Genomic DNA, 21,299 nt, shown 5'->3' on the forward strand with positions numbered 1-21,299 from the left:
ACTGAGAGTATACCCACTTCTCCAGGGACCACTACACCACTGTGCAAAAACATATTAATATATTAGGAATAGCCTACTATAGTAGGCCTAATACAATACATGGTTAAAAATAAATCAAATGTAGCCTACCACATCATTGTTTGCAATCCGCTAAAAAAAAACAACCTCAAAGAAGTATGGCTTCACCAATGGTTCTGTGAAGTTGGTATTTACTCGGTTGAGGTTAGGGCACACAGGGTTAAAACGTAGGCCTATATAGTTGAAAAAGGCAGAATCAGAAAAGTGTGAAGTATGTGAAAGTAGGGGAACAGTAGAACATGTGTTAATTAGGTGTAAAAAGTTTGATGTAGGAAGGGAAAGATTAAAAGACAAAGTAGCAGGGAGGGAATGGAGTATCAAGGGAACATTAGAAATAGGAGAAAATCAAACTGAGATGAAAAGGTCGTTATTTAAATTTTTACACAAAACAAGATTAATAAATAAGTATGAGTAGATTTTTATTTTCTCTACATTAGAATGTGAACTTAACGTGGTGATATTGTTGCATACTCCGATACAGTAGGCGGCGGCATACACCCAAAAGTTGGTTTGTAGCCCGCCATCAAATAAAGAGGAAGAAAAAGCTGTTATTGTATTTCCACGTGATCTTTGATCTTCCGTAATGTTTCTATTCTGCCGTTGGTGCAGCGGTTCAGGTAAGGTAGTGTTTAATAAGGTGAAGTACATAGGTGGTTGGAGTCATGTTAAGTCGGGTAAGGGAAAACGCATAGTACGGGGAAATGAAATGTACGACACAACACCGGCTCAAAGTCGACTCTGATCGGTATACTTGCATGTGGCGTTCAAGGGTAGATCAATCATTGTAAAATGAATTGTATAATTGTGTACACAATTTGGGTCACTGTCAGCGCAGGTGTTGTAACGTTACCAGATACAAAATGGTACAGTGAATGAACGGTTGTTTCTGGCTAGTAACGTTATAATCAGGGCATCCGAGAGGTTAGCCTCACAGCTAGCACCTGGACTTTGAACCTTAATACTGTTTCAACAGTTTCTCTGTCTGTGTCATCTGCAGATTTACCAGAAACACAAAATGGCTTTATCCATCCAGTTACAGGCAAGACTAGATGATTTATCTGTAAAACAAAGGCAGTAATTTACACGATAAGCAGTCCATGTTTTAAATAACCCAGGTTGCAAATTGTATTATTTTTGTGATGATATTTTATGACTGTAAGAAGTTTAATTTTGTTGTGTACTTTTGTTTCAAACCCTCTGTTGAAGGTGCAGCATCATTTGGTAGATGATCCTGATGAAGGCCCTGAGCTAAAACTTGGTGTTGACATAAACCAGGTTCTTCCAGTCGGTTACCCTTTACACAGAGAGAAACTGAAAGCAGTTCTTCTCCCGCTGATGACAGCACTTTTCGATACTGTAATTGAAAAGGTAGATGAAAGCCAATACATAATTTGTCTGTCTCTGACACACACACACACACACACACACACACACACACATTCTCTTAGTGGCAACGTTAATAAATTTAGCCCTCATTAGGGCAAAACTATGAAAACAAATGTGGTGTAATATTAGTCATATAACAAGCAATAAAAACTACATTGGGCCTAATGCATTAAACATCTGTACTCAAAGATTTGATTTTAACTTATGCTTACACATTTTTTTTGTGCATTCATCAATACTCTCATACTCTCACTTGTTCTTAGGTAAGATCAACATTTAGACATTGGAGCATGTATATATTATACACTACTGGTCAAAAGTTTGGGGTCACTTAGAAATTTCCATTCCACTCCATTACAGACAGAATACCAGCTGAGATCAGTTGCATTGTTTTTTTAACCAGGGCAGCAGTTTTCAGATTACATTATGTGTTTACATAATTGCAAAAGGGTTCTCCAATGTTTTCTCAGTTAGCCTTTTAAAATGATATCAGATTAGTAAACAGAATGTGCCTTTGGAACATTGGATGAATGGTTGCTGATAATGGGCAATGTAGATATTGCATTAAAGATCAGCCACCTCTGTCTACAACAGTCGACAACCTTTTGCAATTACATAAGTACATAATGTAATCTGAAAACTGCTGCCCTGATTAAAAAAAACAATGCAACTGATCTCAGCTTAGACCCCAAACTTTTGACCGGTAGTGTATATTATTTTCCTCCTGTGTGTATGTGCAGTACAGTATATACATTGGGCACTCCCAATACAATTTTATTTTGAATATGCAAGTCAATTTTAAGTTTTATATGATGTAGGCCTATTCATCTGTTTTTATTCTTACATATTTCATTCCTTCTGTACTGAAATTTCTTCCAGTTGGTTACCCGTTACACAGAGAGAAACTTAGAGCAGTTCTTCTCCTGCTGATGACAGCACTATCTCTGCGATCATGCTTCCCCGGGTGGGTAAAGAGTTTATGCTCCGAATAAGTTTCAACTGGCGGCCGCTTTTCCAGGGACGGGCCCTGCTGCTCACAAACACCCTGAGTGGAGGAGTATTATTGGCGGTGGGAGATATCGTGCAGCAGACCCGGGAGAACATGAGGAAACCAGACAGAGTTCGGGACTGGAGGAGGACAGGTGAGAAAGAGAGAAAAGCAGAGCCCTTTCAACCAGTATACTCAAATCTCCATCTCTTAATAAGAAAATGACATGGTTTTTAGGAGAATATTTTTGCATTGCCATTAATCCATTATTTTTCTTCTTGACTCTCTCCCCCCCTAAAGGGCAAATGTTTACGGTGGGCTGCTCCATGGCTCCAATGCTGCAATACTGGTACATCTGGCTGGACAAAGTGTTCGTGGGCAAAGCTCTGAAAACAGTTGGCAAGAAGGTTCTGGTGGACCAGCTGGTCGCCTCACCGTTTTTGGGGATGTGGTATTTTTTAGGTGAAAATGATTTCAGAGTTTATTGGTACTAAGCACCCTATCTTAAAGACATGGATGACGTAAGACCAAAGGCAATGTGTGTCAAAAGGTGGATAGATTTCGAAGGTTGTCTGTGTTAAACAGTTAGAATTTGACTTAGAGCTGGGCGATATGGAAAAAATCTAATATCACGATATTGTTGACCAAATACCTCAATATTGATATTGCGGCGATATTGTAGGGTTGACAATTGGTGCTTACAAAAACATATTTACACAATGAGAGTTTTGATAAATAATCATCATTAATGTGTATATAATAACTAAGTTGGTAAAGGCAAATGATAGAAAAGCTAGAACAGTCTGGTAAGTTCAAAAAATGACATCACTTTACTGTAATCCAGCCATTAAATCCAGGGACAGATAACACTTCATATCACAATATTATGATATCCAAAATCTAAGACGATATCTAGTCTCATATCACAATATCGATATATTGCCCAGCCCTAATTTGACTAAGGTTTTGTTTGTGAATGTCAGTCATGTTTTATAAGAGTTCCTTCAGCGTCTGATAGAGTTGGGAAGATTTCCGGATTGTTCTGGTCCGATGTTCGAGGCTAAACTGGTTTAGTTGTATGCCAGACGGTTAAACCAGCATTTGTCACTATGTCACCTTCTGACAAATTAAAAGTAGTTGACTTTTACAACCTGTGCCGACGGCGTCACAGCACTAAATCCAACTTGTATTGCAAGCAGTGTTGGGCAGGAGCGTTACTAGCTTAACTACTTCTAAATAGCGGTGCTGTTTTCTGAATAAGTCAGTAGCTAAAGTTAGCTCTTTTATTGATCAAGTAGTTCAGTAGCGTCCACGCAAGCTAACATACGTTTCCCCTAGCATTCTGAAGCTCAAGCACGGAGCTTTCTGCTGCAGTTTGAAATAAATGTGCTGAGAATCTCTCGTGCCACCCCCAAACACAGACGTGTATCGTTACATGGATGTATAAAAAATAGTTTTGATGTAGTAAACTACTATTGCCATGTTGATGTAAAGTCAGCTAATAGCTTGCTTCATTAATTTGGGGGCTAACGTCGGCTTTGGTGTAGTGAAGCTTTATTTACTGTTTAATAACTGGTAACCTTAGCTCACTAAACTTTCCAATAGCTTGCCCAACACTGGTAATAAGCAATATGACAACGTGATCAACATGATGTTTGTATATAAACAAACTAACAGAGTCGCTAGTGTCTGACGGCAATTTACTGCCGAGCGGCGCTGTGAAGGAAATTACAATTTCAGTATCGGTGGGAGTATGGGAGGGGTAACGGCCGAACAAGACCGTTCAAGTTACCCCCACTGCTTCCAGTTATGCCCCTTTCAAGCTGTGATTGGCTACTTGTTGCCGTGACGCATCCTTATGAATGGTGCTTTGCGTTGCCATGACGTATCATTTCAGCGAAATTAGCTAACTATCATAGCTGGCTAATTCCACCATGCTTTCATGCAACAGTGGTTACAGAAAATTAGCTATATTCTAACACTGTGACAAGAGAGTGTTTTATAGCATTGAGTTGTTTAATTTTACTCATTGAATGCAGTGCCTGGCAACTGCGGCAGCCTTGATCTCTTAAGGTTATCGTTGACCACTTGTGCATGATGTCAGAGGAAGTCGGACACAAATCTAACCAGCATGCACTGGGCAGTGATTGCTGGTGATCGATTCTGCGCGACTAGGCTCAGAACGAGCCTAATATAACCAAAGGTAAAAAGTCATGGCTTAGAGACACATTACCGCCACCATGTGGTCTGTAGTCGCTACATTCATTATGGGCTTTTTCATCAGTCTCACTCGGGAGTGGCTGGGACAAGTGTGGTAAAATTGTGATACAATTCAGCATAACCGTGGGTCCGGTACTTGGCTTGATATCAAACTGCTTTGAAAATATTTACACCAGCCCAAGCTAGTGTCTGACCGTAGCTGAAGTTGGTTTTGATGAAGCGTGGCGCTGACGCACACCTGACAAAACAACTGTTTATTGCAGGTATGGGTCTCATGGAGGGACACACTTTATCTGAAGGATGGAAGGAGTTCAAAGACAAGTTCTTGGAGTTTTATAAGGCAAGTACACATATCAGGGTCTCACCTGTAGATCTGGGGCAGCAGATTGGTGCTAATGTACTCACATTGTTATTCAATCATTCGTCACACCACAAGTTTGTCTTTGTTCTTAGCCAGAGATAAGAAGTTAATAAGGCAGCTTGTTTTGCATCTGCAACTTTACCTTAAACTAAACATGGCTGTCTTGTCTGTGCTTCTTTGTCAGTCTAGTTTTGTTTATGTGCATCTTTGTTCTGCAGGCGGACTGCTGTGTTTGGCCTCCCGCTCAGATGATCAACTTCTACTTCATCTCGCCCAAATTCCGCGTTTTGTACATCAACTTTGTCACCATAGGATGGGACACCTACCTGTCCTACCTCAAACACAGAGTAAGTCAGCCACACACAAGATTGAACAGACATTCTGCTTCCTGGATAATTTCCACTTTGTTCTATCGGCAGCTGACTCTACTCTGCTTTGTTTACGGTTTTGAGAATATTCAATTCAATTTTATTTATAGTATCAAATCATAACAGGAGTTATCTCGAGACATTTTACAGTTGGAGTAGGTCTAGACCACACTCTATAGTTTACAAAGCCCCAACAATTTTAGTATTTCCCCCAAGAGCAAACATTTAGTGCGACATTTTAATCATTTTACATAACATTTCCTGACAGATATATAAATGTAATAAAAAAATGACAGGCCATATAGGTTACAATAAGAATAAACAAAAAAAAAAAAGAGGAAAGAGAGAAGATTAAATAAGTAAATATGAAGCAAAATAGAAATAAGTGCATATATAAAAAAAAGATAAGATAAATTAAATAAAAATAGAAGAGTTATAATATTAATAATAGTAGCAATAACAATAACAATAACAACAACAGGCAGAGGTAAATATCTGTAAATAGTAGCTAAGCAAAATTGTCCAAAGAGGAATTTAGATCTATCGATCTATCTCTCTATCGCACCATCCCATCCATCAGACCCCCAGGTACCTTGAAATACAAGTCCATCTTTGCACAAAAGTGTCCATAGTCAGCTGCAGACTTGCTGTCATTCACTTTTTTCAGTCTCTGGACCCATTGACCCATTGTTGGCGGTTTTACCTCCCTCCAGTTCACTGTAATCATTTTCTTTGCTACTAATAAAAGAATCCTCCGTATATATCGCTGATCTGCATTATATAGGTCTTTGGGTATGGCTCCCAACAAAAACAACATTGGTTCCGGAGTGACATCTACCTCCAAAATAGTATCAATTTCCTTTTTAACATTATCCCAAAATCCTTGTAATGCTGGACAATCCCAAAAAATGTGTGTGGTGTCTCCAATATTTCCACATTTTTGCCAACATAATGCCACATTGGGGTTTTTCACGTATGAAGAGATGATAAAGGGAGTATTAAAAAATCTGATCTTTACCTTCCAGTCAAATTCTTTCCACAGTTGGCTACTAATTCCCTTATGACAGCTTGTCCATATGTCCATCCATGTAGAATCTTCAATTATAACATTCAATTCTAATTCCCATTTTTCCTTAATGTAGTCCGTGTTTTGTGAAGTGTCAGTCGTTCCCCTTTTATGTATATTAGATATGTGTTTTTTTCGTTGGGAAATGCCTCTCTAGAACACTAATAAAGTACTCTTCTATTTCATTTGGGTTTTTGCTGACCAGTTCCCTTTCCTTATGGCTTGTGATATAGTGTCTTATCTGGAGGTACCTATACAAATCCTTTGATGGGAGATCAAATTGTTCTTGAAGTTGAGAAAATTATTTGAATTATGTTTCTTTAAAAAGTTGATTCATTGTACAGAGACCTTATCGGCCCACCTTCTAAACCCGCTGTCCCACACTGAAGGTGGGAATTTTATATTTCCTACTATCAACATGGCCCTTGAGATCGACTCTGGTCCCCTGAGCATTTTTTTCACTGTTGTCCAGACTTTCAAAGTGTGTTTTATCCATTCATTCTTTATCTTGATCAATAAATAGTAGTACTGATAAGGAAATGCCCCTAACTGAGTCCTGCTCTATCTGAGTCCATATTACTTCCCGGTCATTTCTGATCCATGCCACTATTGCATTTATTTGTGCAGCCCAATAATAACTTTTAAGGTTTGGCAAACCTAGACCTCCCTTGTCTTTGGGTAAATGAAGGGATTTTAATCTTACCCTCGGCCTCTTCTTTTGCCAAATAAATGTTGAGATTAATTTGTCCAACATGTTTAAAGTGGAAGCAGGTACTCTTACAGGAAGGGATTGAAACAAAAAAAAGAAGTCTTGATAATGGGTTCATTTTTACTGTTTCTACTATGCCAATTAAAGAAAGGGGAAGGACCTCCCAACGTGTCACATCATTTTCTATTTGTTTAAGTAATTTGTTGTAATTTGCCTTGAACAATTGAACAGGGTTGGGTGTTATAATTCCCAAATACCTAAATCCTTGTTTGGACCAGCGAAAAGAGACCTTGTTATTTAATTGTGTAGGCCAGGTACCTGAGATCATCATGGCCTCTGATTTATTTTCATTAATTTTGTATCCAGACACTGACCCATATTCATGCAGGCATTTCATAAGTGCAGGGATGGAAAGAAGTGGATTTTTTACAAAAAATAAAATATCGTCCGCTAACAGAGCTATCTTATGGATTGACCCCCCTACATCCTCTATCCCTTGAATCTGTATATTTTGACGTATCGCCTCTGCCTAAGGCTCAACACTAAGAGCAAATAAGATGGCTTTGTTACGTGGTATCGGATCGGTGCATAAACTCCAGTACTTCCCAATACCGATACCAGCGTTTTAGGCAGTATCAGAGCCGATACCAATACTGGTATTGGTATCAGAACATCTCTAATCCAGAGTGCAGTTAAGATCGCCCCCCACTAGTAAAATACCCTCACTTTTATCTGCTAGTAGAGTTGCAACTTTTTGATAAAAGTGTGGGCAATCTTCATTTGGGGCATACACATTAAGTATGGTTATCTTTATTCCCCCAATTGTGCCTATTACCATAACATACCGGCCTTCATCGTCTTGAAAGATTTTCTCATTGTTGTAGTACACCGATTTATTAAATAGTATAGCAACCCCTCTCTTCTTTTTCCTCCCATATGATACACTATAAACCTGATCCACCCACTCTCTCTTCAGTTTTAATTGCTCAGTCTCAGAGGTGTGTTTCCTGAATTAAAGCAGAGCAGTGTAACCTCTTTAATTGTCTCAAAATCTTTTTCCTTTTGATCGGATTATTAATTCCTTTTATATTATAAGTTATGAAATTCAGCTCAGCCATGGACCTTGTATAATCTTACGGTATTGCTCCCTACCTGTTTACGCTTTCACGATATCAAAGTGAATCTTATCATTAACAAAACAATGCCTGTAACGTGTCAGGAAAAACAAAAAACAAAGAACTCTGTATATAACACAGAACTGAACTTCCACCTCATCAACCTGACGCAGCGGGTGAACTGTGGCTGCACCAGGTCCTCTGTGGTATTGGGCCAGAGAGGTGTGACCTACCCTCTCTGTGGGAAAAAGCACACACAGTGCAAGTGTGACCAGTATTACACTAACATGTAAAAAATGTCCGGGTGAGTGTATACCACTCGTGTACTCCAGCATATCCTCCTTCTGGACGCTCTAACACATTACCTTGCGACTTGACAACAATATACGTTATTTATATCTATACGTTAGTGATGCTTATAGTATTTCTATAGGTCCGTTATTTAAATAACCTTACCACCGATTTAGTTGAAACAAACTTTTTATCCATCTTAATGGTAGATTCCCTTTAGTCCTCCTCCTGCAGGAGGGCTCTGAGATCAGCTGGTGACAGAAACGCTCCCTTCTTTCTCCTCACCTGGCTCCTCCATCCATCCTTCAGCTCCTCCTCGATGCGCTCCCTCTCCCCACAGCGCACGTCGACCCCCAGCTCCTTCAGCAGCACCGCTGCACTCGTTAGTGATGCGAAGGTCTTCTCCCCGGTGTTCAGCTTCACTCTCAGTTGTGCTGGGTACCTGTATGTCCATCTTTTTAAGCCGTTTGATGACTTCTCGGACCCTCGTCCGTTTCTGCTGTAGATCGGGGGAGTAGTCCTGATCAAAGTAGATCCGCTTGCCCTGAAAGAGGACTGGCCCCTGGTTCTATGCCTGCCTTATGACCGTGTCCTTCACCGCTGCATCCAGAAATCTCATTCTATAATCGATCTTGGTGGAGCTGTTGCATCTTTAGGTTTGGCCACCAGTGACCGATGTGGCCTTTCAATCTTAATGTCCAGGTCTGATGGTAGTTTAATTTCCTTCTGGAGTATCTCACCGCCCTGCGGTGTCGCATCTCTGCACCCTCGGCCGCACAGACTCTCTCCTCCAGTCCTCCCATTCTCTCTTCGTCTTCCACCAGCTGGTCCTTTATGTCCGAAATAGTTTGTTCCACACGGCTAAGGGCCAATTTAGTGTGGTTGTGCCCATCTTGATTTTCTTTTCTGAGTTTTTTTAACTCCTCCAGTATCGTTGAATCTGACTGAAACGTGTTGCTGTTAGCCTTGGTTTTGCTAGTTGGGCTCAGTGGATTCTACTTATTATCATCTTTATTTATCCCAGTTTATCCTGTCTCCTTTGACCAGCGGAGGAACTCATGTTTCATGAATCTATCTTTTATGTTTCAGCGTCAAAATACTGTAGTTGTCACTCTTATCTTTTAATTTTGTCCAGCAGAGCTAACTTACGATGCTGCAAGCACACCCATGGCGTCACCGGAAGCCCTCTGTCTGCATTAATGATGTATTTCTGTCATCCACCCACAACCATCTAACCCTTATAACATATAATATGTACAGTAGATTCATAGGCCTATAACAAGTTATGGTTATCTTGCATACATTTAACAATTATTTTCATACAATCCTACTAATTGGGATTCATGTGGATAAATATGAGGGGACAGGAGAGTGAGCATGCATGAGCAACCAATAATGACAAGTATTTAAAATCATCATTTGAAACGGCCTACAGCTCAGTGCTTTACAATAATGACATTTCATGCACCGAGTGCTTCACATGAAAAGACATAATTAATGCAGAATAAGATGGAAAATAAAATGGTGATGAAGTAATATTTTCCATCAGGTTGTCAAAGTTTCTAGAGCTTGCATGAAACAATGTGGTTAGAATGCACAGGGCGAGGTATCCAGATGTACTTTCTGTAGTCCTCCTACGGAACAGTGTAGTTTCACCTGCAGACCCACGCCAGTAACTTTCAACATCTGTCACATAATTAAGTATCCGAGTGTCAGGGCAGTCATATTCTCCTGGCACCGCGGTTGACATTTCCTAATTCCTTTTGAATTCTCCTTCACATCTTACCTTGACCTCCATGAGGTTTACCATCAGATTTAAGGAAAAGTGGTTAGAAAAGGGCATAGGAGGTAATTCTTTTTACTATTTACTATTTACTGTTTTTGACTCTCAAGACACATTTTGTTTCAAAAGAAACTGGAGGCAGTAAAAAAAACACAGCTGGCTAACCTATTAAAAAATGACCGTTTTGTTCAGGACTCCCCCCTGTCTGTCGCTAGCAATGATGACGCAGTGATTAGTGACGATTCTCTCCGACCAATCAGTAGTCTGCAGGTTTTTACGTCACCTTTTGGTATCGGCTCAGCTCGCTTGGAACCTCGACGGAGGTGATACTAAAAAAAAGTGTGTGTGTGTGTCTGATCATGTTCATTGTCTGTCAGTTTTCTACTGGCTCCGTAATTATAAAGTCAAGTCATATTGATTGTATTCATTTATATAATAATGTGTATTGGTTTCTGCTGTGTTGACAGGATGACAGCCACCCCACTGAGCAGGAATCAGACAGCAGTGCTGTGGATGTACAGCAGGAAGCGCTCCCACCGTCCAAACCTCTGGAGGCCAAAGCTTAGAGATGGAGTTCATGCACAACTGTGAAGACATTCTTCGGAGGCTAAATTACTTTTTGCCTTTTTTTTATCTGTTCAAACGTTGTACCTTGTTGCGAGACTGTTATAACAGAATTATCTTTCCTCCGACAAACCGTTCCTCTCTAAGTTTAGAATGACCACATGTTTCTGTCTGAACTCAGAGGACTTGAAGTGGAGTTTAAGTGGAAGTGCTGGAACTTTTCCCTTCATGTTTGTAGTTTTAATGTGTCGATGTCCAGTTTGTTTATTTATCTAAATGATGTGCACTCCTGTAGGAACATTCAGGGATACAAAGCTGTTTCACTGCCTGTCAGGCTAATACCTCTAATGGTTGTGTTTTTTCTATCACATCCTAGGAAAGAGTTCAACTGCTGTCATTAACACAACCTGCAGCAAGGCACCTACATGCAACTTCCAGTTGTTGGGAAGGTTTGAAGTGTGAAACTTACATTGACCACGTTTACATGCACATAATATTCCGGTTTTCCGAAATATTCCTAAAAAGACGATATTCCGACCAAGCTGTTTACATGTAGCCGTGCAAAATACGATTTAAAAAAAAAAAAAAAAAACAACGAAGTTTTCCTGCTAGTGGCGGACTTTTGGACCGTGCCAACGAAGCCTCCCTCTTTTATTACTTCAACAGCTTCTCCTTTTTTTAAGTACCTTACATTTTAGATTAGGTGTTGGTCATTCTCAACACCTTTCTATCCCCTGCTTTGACTCATCAATTCCGGACTCTGTGCTGCTGCCAGCCTGTGTAATGTATGTTACTCACCGTCGATCGACTGTTAACGTTAGCTGTCAACCCATAAGCGGAGTTTGACATTCGAGCCAGGGGGGGCAAAACAAAATAAAACTCGTTGTAGCAGCTGGGACCTGGCCTACCACTTGGGGAACACAGCACGAGCATATATGGACAAAACAAACATGCTAAATAAACATATGTTTATTTTTAAAGCAGATTTTAAATTGCATTGTAACAATTTAACAATTCGCCCTTATGAAATCCAATCGCGGCACGGCTGTCTTGGAACGCAATAGACAGTACAGTGGCGGAATGCCCCGACACTTAAATTCAACTAAAATGTAACAGTGAACAATCAGTGTTTGACCTACAGTCTGAAAGAGATGCCTCTCCAAACGCAGAAACGAAGCGCAATCACACCATGAAACGTTAAGATGTATTTTGCCATAATCCAATGACACGGGGAAAAAAAGTAACCAAAGCGATCAGTAGATCCACTTCGCCGTTTCAACAATGTGGAATAAAAAAAGTCCAAATCTACACAAAACGCGCAATCAATTAGTGAGCTGACAGCAAATTTATAGCCTATAGGCTACATGGCATTTAGGCAACCTTTATTGCAACGGTAAGATGTCCATAGTGCAACAGTAATTTTCGTTTTTTGCGTCCTGCATATGCGTTGACAGTCTCAGGGGAGAGCCAGAGTCCTGAAAAAATTTTTTTTTTACTAAAGCAGTAGGCCTATATGAAATCAGATGTATTTTATGTTTTTGGCTCTATTATATTGACCTGTATAAACTTTGCCTTAATATGTGCTACGCTGTTTTCATGCCAAATAACTTAGTCTTCCGTTTATGCCTTTAAAGGAATCAATGAAAAAATAATTGCATGATTGTGATTATATGCTGAAAGAAAATCTATAACGGAATTATTATTAAATATAAGATCTTATATATTTATCATATCAAACTGAATCCCAAACTGTGTGTGTAAACCTGATTCAGGATAAACCAGTGACTGTTAATGTGACTTGATATACTGTATATCTCCAGCTGCTACTTTATGAATGTAGTCATTTTAGTTTTTGCAGGTCAGGTGATCAGTTTGTTATGATAAAAAGAAAAATCTGCATAAATGGAGTCAATGTGGAAGTGAAAATCTGTAAATCTCTCTCTCTCTCTCTCTCTATCTATATATCTATATATATATATCTATATATATGTATATGTATATGTATATATATATGTATATATATATATATATATGTATATGTATATATATATATGTGTGTCATCTTTGGTGTTGCTACTGTGTTTAACATATTTACTATCAATTTGATCTCCCAATTCTCTCCACGTAAAATGTATAATTAGCATACTAGTGTGTGTTAAGAACTTTAAAAACAAGCATACATCATTTAGGCCTGTAAAGAATTCTGAATGCTGCTAAATCACATCTGTTTTATTTTTGAGTGACATTAAGTACCTTGTATCCTAATCATACACTACTGGATGAAAAACTGTTATTTTCAATTTTACCCAGAATAATAAAGTTTGGTCAAGCAGATAATTAATACATCATCGTGTACTTCTATTATGTACATTTAAACAGGTGCTGATAGAAACTATGAAGCAATAAAGAATTTATCAGGAAAGACAGAAACCTTCCAGGGAGGTTTTTTTTTCTTTAACTGATATGCTTTTTTTGTACAATGCTGATTGTTTTTTCTCCTATTCACACACGACACATCGAGGAGGTTGATTTATAAAAATAAAAACATACAAAGCAATACAAACGATGAAATAACCGAATCATTACATAGAAAAAAATAAAAAGAGAATTTTATAATTAGTCAGATTTCAGGGGAAAAAAGCTCTACAGTTTCCACAATTGTAATACTTTTTTTGTTATCCAACGATCTAAGTGACTTCAGTAGAGATTTAAATTCTATGTGACCTCAAATTTGTACTTAAGTACAGTACTTGAGTAAATCACCACTGACTGGTATTCCCAATGATATTCAACCTGTCACTGACTCAGTCTATCAAACCCACATGGTTCAAGAAGTTCATCATTCCTGTGCTAAAAAAACAAGACCAGCCTGCCTGAACGACTACCGACCAGTGGCACTCACTTCTGTAGTGATGAAATGCTTTGAACAGCTGGTCAAGGATCGCATCTCCTCCTCACTACGCAGCACAGTGGAATCATTACAGTTTTCCTACCATCCCAACCGATCAACGGAAGACGCCATAGCACACATCCTCCACAGCACCCTATCTCACCTGGAAAAGAAAGGACATTTGTGAGATTGCTTTTCATTGACTACAGTTCAGCATTTAACACCATAGTTCTCTCCAGGCTCGTAATAAAGCTCAAGGACCTGGGGTTAAACACCTCATTGTGCATGTGGATCATTGACTTCCTGACCGGTAGATCCCAGGTGGTGAGGGTGGGCGGACACACCTCTTCCATCCGTATCCTTAACATCGGAGCTCCCCAAGGCTGTATTTTGAGCCCCCTGCTGTACTCGCACAACTCCAACACCATCATCAAGTTTGCTTGTGACACAGCTGTGTGGTCCTGATCGCAGATAACAATAAAAAGGCCTACCTGAAAGAAGTAGAGGACCTGCCCCACTGGTATCAGGCCAACAACCTCCTCATGAATGTCAGCGAGACTAAGAAGATGACAGTGGAAATTGGGAAGAAGCAGAGAAGGAACTTCGCCCCCCTAGAATATCAACAGGTCCTCGTAGAGAGGTGGACAGCTTTGAGTACTTTGGTTTCTACATCTCTGAGGGTCTGACTTGGGCGCTGCATACCGACTCGTTGGAGAGAAAGGCAAGGCAGAGACTGTTTACCTCAGATCCCTGAGGAAAATCCGGGCATTCCCTCAAATAGTGCCGAATTTCTACTCCTGCATCATCAAGGAACATCACTGCCTGGTTAGAAAACGTCACTGAACAAGACCGCAAGGTTCTGCAAACATGATCCGGCTGATCCTGTCATACTTTTATGAATTTACAGTTTAAGTTTCATGCCATTTTCAAACCTCAGATGTTTTCGTTATGTGCCTGGGAAGGGCATGTTCAGAGTGTGTGACATCACACTCTAGATTGGAGAGCAGCTGTAAACTTCTCATAACAGCTTTAACTCTGCATACTGAATTTTACATAAAATCAGGAAAATGTGTGCTATTTCACACAATCTAGCAATGGAAACAAACAGACTTACAGACCCTTTCCAAAAAATTAGAATATCATGGAAAAGTTTATTTATTTCCATAATTCCATTCAAAACGTTAAACTTCCATAGATTATAGATTCAGGGCCTACAACTTAAACGATTTCAAGTATTTAGTTGTTTATTTGTACATAATTTGGGCTTCCAGCTCATAAAACCCACGAAAACAGGATTTCAAAAAATTAGAATACTGTGAAGAAATCACCATTTACTTCTCAGTTTTTGCAGAAAAAAATGAAATTAGGATCACATCAAATCAATCAAAATATGGTACTTTCAAAACGATACCTCAATCTTCAATACTTGGTAGGGAATCCCTTTGCCTTAATCACTGCCTCGATGCGCCGTGGCATTGAGGCAATCAGCCTGTGGCATTGCCTGGGAGTTATGGAAGCCCAGATTTCCTTGATGCTTGCTGTCAGCTCTTCTTTGTTTTTGGGTCTGGTGCCCCTCATTTTCCTCTTGATAATACCCCATAGATTCTCAATGGGGTTTAGGTCCGGCGAGTTGGCTGGCCAGTCAAGCACTGTGATGGCATGGGCATCAAACTAGGTTTTGGTGCTTCTGGCGGTAGGCCAGGTCCCGCTGGAAGATGAAATCTGCATCTCCATACAGATCCTCAGCAGAAGGAATCATGAAGTCCTCTAAAACATTCTGGTAGACTGATGCGGTGACCTTGGATTTAAGAAAGCAGAGTTTACCAACACCTGCACTGGACATTGCAACCCAAATCATGACTGACTGTGGATATTTCACACTGGTCCTCAAGCAGCTTGGGTTCTGTTCCTCACCCATGTTCCTCCAAACACTTGGCCCTTGATTCCCGAATGAAAGGCACACTTTACTTTCATCGGAAAAGAGGACCTTGGACCACTGGCCAACAGTCCAGTCCTTCTTCTGCTTGGCCCAGTTGAGACGCTTCCTACGTTGGCTCAGGCTCAGAAGCGGTTTGACCCGAGGAACCCGACAGTTGTAGCCCATCTCCCGGATGCGTCTGAATGTGCTGGTTTTTGAAGCTGTGACTCCCGCCTCATTCCACTCTTTCTGGATCTCTGCCAGATTCATGAATCTTCTGTTTGATAATCCGCTGAAGCCCACGGTCAGCTCTTCTGCTGGTGCATCTTCTCCTTCCCCTTCCACTAGACTTTCCATTGATATGCTTGGACACAGCACTCTGTGAACAGCCAGCCTCCTTAGCTATGAACTTTTGTGGCTTACCCATCCTATGGAGGGTATCAATGATGGTCTTCTGGCCAGTTGTCAAGTTTGCAGTCTTCCCCATATTGATCCTAACTGAGACAATTGAACCAAAGTGAAGCAATTTAATGACCCCTGGGAAAACTTGTGCAGGTGCTTTGAGTTTAGTAGATGAGTAGTGTGTGACACTCAGTTTAAAACATTCATGCCCTGTAAAAATTTGGGCTGATTTCTTCACAGTATTCAAATTTTTTGAAATCCTGTTTTCGTGGGTTTTATGAGCTGGAAGCCCAAATTATGTACAAATATACAACTAAATACTTGAAATCGTTTAAGTTGTGGGCCCCGAATCTATAATCTATGGAAGTTTAACATTTTGAATGGAATTATGGAAATAAATAAACTTTTCCATGATATTCTAATTTTTTGGAAAGGGTCTGTACACATTTGGCGCTATGAGCCTCCAAGTGACAAAAGTGCCAACCAACTGCTGCATAGAATTCAATGTCGACTGAAAACAGAATTCTTAGGAGGTCAGCAAAAACAGGGGCTTTTCAAACATGCTCATTATTTTGTTTGTCACTTTAAATACAGCGAAATACAGAACATTATTTAAACACTGACTAACCAGCCTAAAGGATTTGATATGCACCAACCCAGCATTTTAGAGCACACCTCCTCAGGTACAGGGCACATACTGCTGTCAAGAATATAGATGTGTTTGAATGTCACCTTTTCCTCTCTCAACCTGCCTGCAGGGATGCACCCCACTATGCTGGTGTCCCTGTTTGCAGTGACTCATCACCTAAGTACACAAATAGAGGCTTTCTGGTTTTACAGTCTTTAGAGGCTTACAACCAAAGGGAATGAATGAAGATTTTTTGCATCAGAGAGTTTTTAAAGTTGTTTTTACAGTTATTTGATAATGGGTTTGTAATTTTTTTTTACTATATTAGCAGTTTAAGATACTCACCCAGGCTTTATATTCTATTCTTGTTTTTGTGATGATATTTTATGACTGTGAGATGCATGAAGGTGCGGCATCTTCTGAAGGCGGGCCATCTATGTCTCTAGCTCTCATTGGATAACTGAAAACTGAGAGACAGAGAGCACATTTTTCATCCACAGATGACAACACTCTCTGCAATCATGCTTCCCAGGATGGGTAAACAGTTTCTGGTCCGGATACGTTTCAACTGGCGACCACTTTTCCAAGGCCGGGCCCTCCTGTTCACAAACACCATGAGCGGAGGAGTATTACTGGCGCTGGCAGATATCTTAGAGCAGAGCCGGCAGAACTTCAGAAAGTCACACAGAGTCCAAGACTGGAGAAGGACAGGTGAGAAAGAGAGCAAAGCAGAGCCAGGGGGATTATTGCAATGTGGGAATAGCACCGTCAACCCTGGAGGTGCCGGTGCCTTGCTCTTACCGTGACTGAATGACTAGCCTCACACTCCACCCATCAGGGTTTATTTTGTGTTAAGGTGTCTTTTTTTCCTCCATCTTTGTTTATTGGGTTACCAAGCATGTACCAATAACACATTTTTTGGTAGGAGTATAGAACAACACATTAAACAGAGTAATCAAAAAGATGGAGAAAAACAAACAAAAGACAAAAACAAATGTAAGACAGAAATAAATAAGTCTATATGCGATAAAAAGGAACAGTATATATATATAAATTGATACAGAAGTCAATTAGATCAGCCAATACAATATTTTTATTTATTTTCTTACAAAATAGAAATATTTGTGCAATGTGTTACATTTCAAATGACTAAATCATTTACATTAATGCTTTCTTTTTCCCTTGACTCTCTCATTAAGGCAACATGTTTATGGTGGGCTGCTCCCTGGGTCCACTGATGCACTGCTGGTACACCTGGCTGGACAAAGTGTTGGTGGGCAAAGCTCTGAAAACAGTTGGCAAGAAGGTTCTGGTGGACCAGCTGGTCAGCACACCGATTTTGAGTTTGTGGTATTTTTCAGGTGAGAATAAATTCAGACTTATATATCATAATTATATATATCATTATATCATACTAATAATAACAATAATAACAACTTTATTTGTATAGCACATTTCATACAAGATATGCTGCACAATGTGCTTTAAAATAATGAAACTACATGACCTAGAATTAGCATAAAACAGGCATAGCATGCCATAATTAATGGGAAATAAAACACACTTGATCAGGGACGTGCACAGACATTTGGAGGGGCTATTGCTCTAATCTGGAAAAAAGGCAATTTATTCAAAGCTCAAGTGGATTTTTTTGGTTACTATTCACAGGGCATTTGTCATAATCTCCATAACTTTAAAAACTTGCGTGAAGGCAGAAGGGCTTAGCGTTCCCTCTTTCATATGCGGTGCTCCGTGTGTGAGAAAACAAAGTCACGTGACTGGGGGCAGAGGGCATCACTGAAGGCAAGATTGGGTGATATAGCGATTTAATTTGATTTAAATTTGGAAATGATGGTCGTATTATCGTATTGATGCAGCCACAACAGCAAAAAAAAAAATAAAGAAAGAAAAGTGTATTTAGGCTCTTTCACCAGAGGGGCACCTTAGCCAATCAGGGCAAACAGGCAGTTGCCCGGGCAACAATAGCCCGTACCTGTGCAGGTCTCTGCACTTGATAGTAAAAAGTAAGATTAAATAAGATGAAAATAGAAGACACAGAATGCATTAAAATCAATGCCCCTATTTACGGCATCAGTGGTGGAGATTAGAATTTCTTAAGATGGAAAACTCAAAGTATTTCGCTTTGAGTGCACTCTATACCATCTGGCACTCTACTGCTGTTGCACTAAGCAGCCTGTCTTCTTCTTCCCTTAGTGCACACATACACACCTCAGCATTTGTCATGGTGTTGGCACATAAGCAGTTTCTCTATGACACGCACGCCCGCCCGCACACACACACACACACACACACACACACACACACACACACACACACACACACACACAAACGTAACAGTAAAGTAAAGTAAACAGTAAAGAATCAAAGGTTGCACTTAAAGATGTGGATGAGGTAAGTCAAAAGACGATGAGTGTCAATATCAGAGGTGGATAGAGTTCAAAGGTTGAACAGTTTGGATTTGACTGAGGTTTTGTTTGTGACTATCAGTCATGTTTTATAAGAGTTCCTTCAGCATCTGACCTTACCTGAAGTTGGTTTTGATGAGGCGTGGCGCTGACACATATCTGACAGACAACTTTTTATTGCAGGTATGACTGTCATGGAGGAACGCACTTTAACCGAAGGATTGAAGGAGTTTAAAGACAAATTCTGGGAAATGTACAGGGCAAGTACACTTGTTAGGCTCCTATTTGTAGGTCTGGAGCAGAAGGGGGGGGGGGGGGGAATCTCTGTTGGTCTGAAAATAGTAACCACAATTTCCCAAAGCCTTCATATTAGAAATGTTGGTGTCCTATTTTATTTTATCAGAATCTCTCCTTTTAAGAACATATCAACAATGTGACAGACTGCATATTTCCACTTAAATAATAATAACAACATTTTCCAAGATTTGTCCCATTCTTTCCATGGCTGATGAAGAAACACTTGTCTCATCTGATTTTGACTACTGTAACATCTTTCTCTGGCTGACTTAATCAGTTACTAGCCAACTATTAACTACTGACTTCTACAAAGTACTGCTATTATATTTTTAACCAAAACTAGAACATTTTATCATATTACCCTGTTCTTATTTCTTTACATTGGCTCCCTGTACATGCTAGATCTGACTTCAAGATTGTACTTTTAACTTGTAGTTTATGCCACTATCCATTTTTGTGTATTTTGCTAATGTTGCCATTCACGGTCCAGCCATATTCTAGGTTTCAAGTTAGTCTAGTTCTTTTTGTTACTACTGACCCTTTGAAATGTGATCAGTCATTTGTGATCACCCAACCCAACACATCACCACATGCTAAATGAATTTATGAAATAATTCTGAGAATGTTTTTATGTTTTTTTTATAATGTCAAAGAAATTATTCTTTGAAAAAGCTCACTGGCGGTTTCCTCTCAAATGATTTGTAAAAACAGATATCTTAGTTGCCCGGCCAGCTGAAAGTGACAGTTTGAACAATGTTTGTGCCGTGTAATCGGTCCACTTTTGTTTTTGCTAATCTTTGTTGTTCTTACCTGCAGGCCGACTGGTGTGTTTGGCCTCCAGCTCAGATGATCAACTTCTACTTCATCTCGCCCAAATTCCGCATAATTTTCATGAACTTTGTCGACTTAGTATGGTGCACCTATATCTCCAACCTCAAACACAGAGTGAGTTAGCCAGATTCAATGAACATTCTGCTGCTTCTGCTGGAGAGTTTTTATTTTTCTTTTACAAAAGGGATCTGTTTTTCTTTACTTATATGACAATTGACCAGCGTTTAGCTTTTATGTGCTTTAAAGTGTTTAACTCAATGGGTCTTATGTGTGTTATGGATGCTTCATAAAAAAAAATTCATCCAACAGAAAGTTAAGAGTAGATTTTAAAATTGAACTGTATTAATTATTGTGCTTCTGTAAATCAAGGGGTTTTACGATAAGATTACCTGGTTTCATATGATCTCTTTTACATTGTGTGTACATTTTTGTATCAATCCTATCACCTATTTGTTGTCTCAGTGTCTCCATCTCAAGAAATGTGTTTTTGTTTTTGTAAGAATTAGGAGAGAACGATATACTGTATATGTAATATATACACTATATATATTCACAGTGTATGCAGTATATTTTAAAACTTGTTCAGTGATTAAATAAAGTAAAGTCATATTGATTGTATTAATATGTGTATTGGTTTCTGCTGTGTTGACAGGATGACAGCCACCCCACTGAGCAGGAATCAGACAGCAGTGCTGTGGATGTACAGCAGGAAGCGCTCCCACCGTCCAAACCTCTGGAGGCCAAAGCTTAGAGACGAAGTTCCTGCTCAACTGTGAAGTCGTTCATTTTTATCGGTTCAAACTTTCTGCCTTGTTTTGCGAGACTGTTATAACAGAATTATCTTTCCTCCGACAAACCGTTCCTCTCTAAGTTTAGAATGACCACATGTTTCTGTCTGAACTCAGAGGACTTTAGTTAGTTAGTTTAGTTAGTTTAATTTTATTTCTGTGTCATGCCAAACATTTTGGCCAATCCCAC

The 21,299-nt window shown here is 39.6% G+C and overlaps 1 protein-coding gene across 6 annotated transcripts; it reads left to right on the forward strand.

The window, feature by feature from the left end:
• Positions 1–589: 589 nt before the first annotated feature.
• On the forward strand, positions 590–11,868 carry mpv17l2 (MPV17 mitochondrial inner membrane protein like 2). 6 transcript variants are annotated; one of them, XM_036007330.1, is made up of 7 exons: positions 590–695; positions 1,354–1,389; positions 2,377–2,606; positions 2,753–2,914; positions 4,936–5,012; positions 5,252–5,380; positions 10,833–11,868. In XM_036007330.1, exons 3-7 carry the CDS (start codon positions 2,417–2,419, stop codon positions 10,929–10,931), a joined length of 657 nt encoding a protein of 218 aa, XP_035863223.1. In that variant the 5' UTR covers positions 590–695; positions 1,354–1,389; positions 2,377–2,416; the 3' UTR covers positions 10,932–11,868. The 6 variants fall into 6 exon arrangements, with proteins under 6 accessions (XP_035863223.1, XP_031159783.1, XP_031159782.1 ...); XM_031303923.2 differs by having other exon boundaries at positions 593–695; positions 1,285–1,392; positions 2,373–2,606; XM_031303922.2 differs by having other exon boundaries at positions 594–695; positions 1,285–1,446; positions 2,344–2,606.
• The last annotated feature ends 9,431 nt before the right edge of the window (positions 11,869–21,299 follow it).

Source organism: Sander lucioperca, chromosome 11, assembly GCF_008315115.2.
Source record: "Sander lucioperca isolate FBNREF2018 chromosome 11, SLUC_FBN_1.2, whole genome shotgun sequence".
In the NCBI taxonomy this organism is placed as follows: Eukaryota; Metazoa; Chordata; class Actinopteri; order Perciformes; family Percidae; genus Sander; species Sander lucioperca.

Excerpts from the sequence above, each read along its gene's own strand:
- mpv17l2 (XM_036007330.1), top strand. The coding sequence starts at position 2,417 with ATGCTTCCCCGGGTGGGTAAAGAGTTTATGCTCCGAATAAGTTTCAAC. Across the intron at positions 2,607-2,752 it reads TCGGGACTGGAGGAGGACAG|GGCAAATGTTTACGGTGGGC; the intron begins GTGAGAAAGAGA and ends CCCCCCCTAAAG. Across the intron at positions 5,381-10,832 it reads TGTCCTACCTCAAACACAGA|GATGACAGCCACCCCACTGA; the intron begins GTAAGTCAGCCA and ends CTGTGTTGACAG.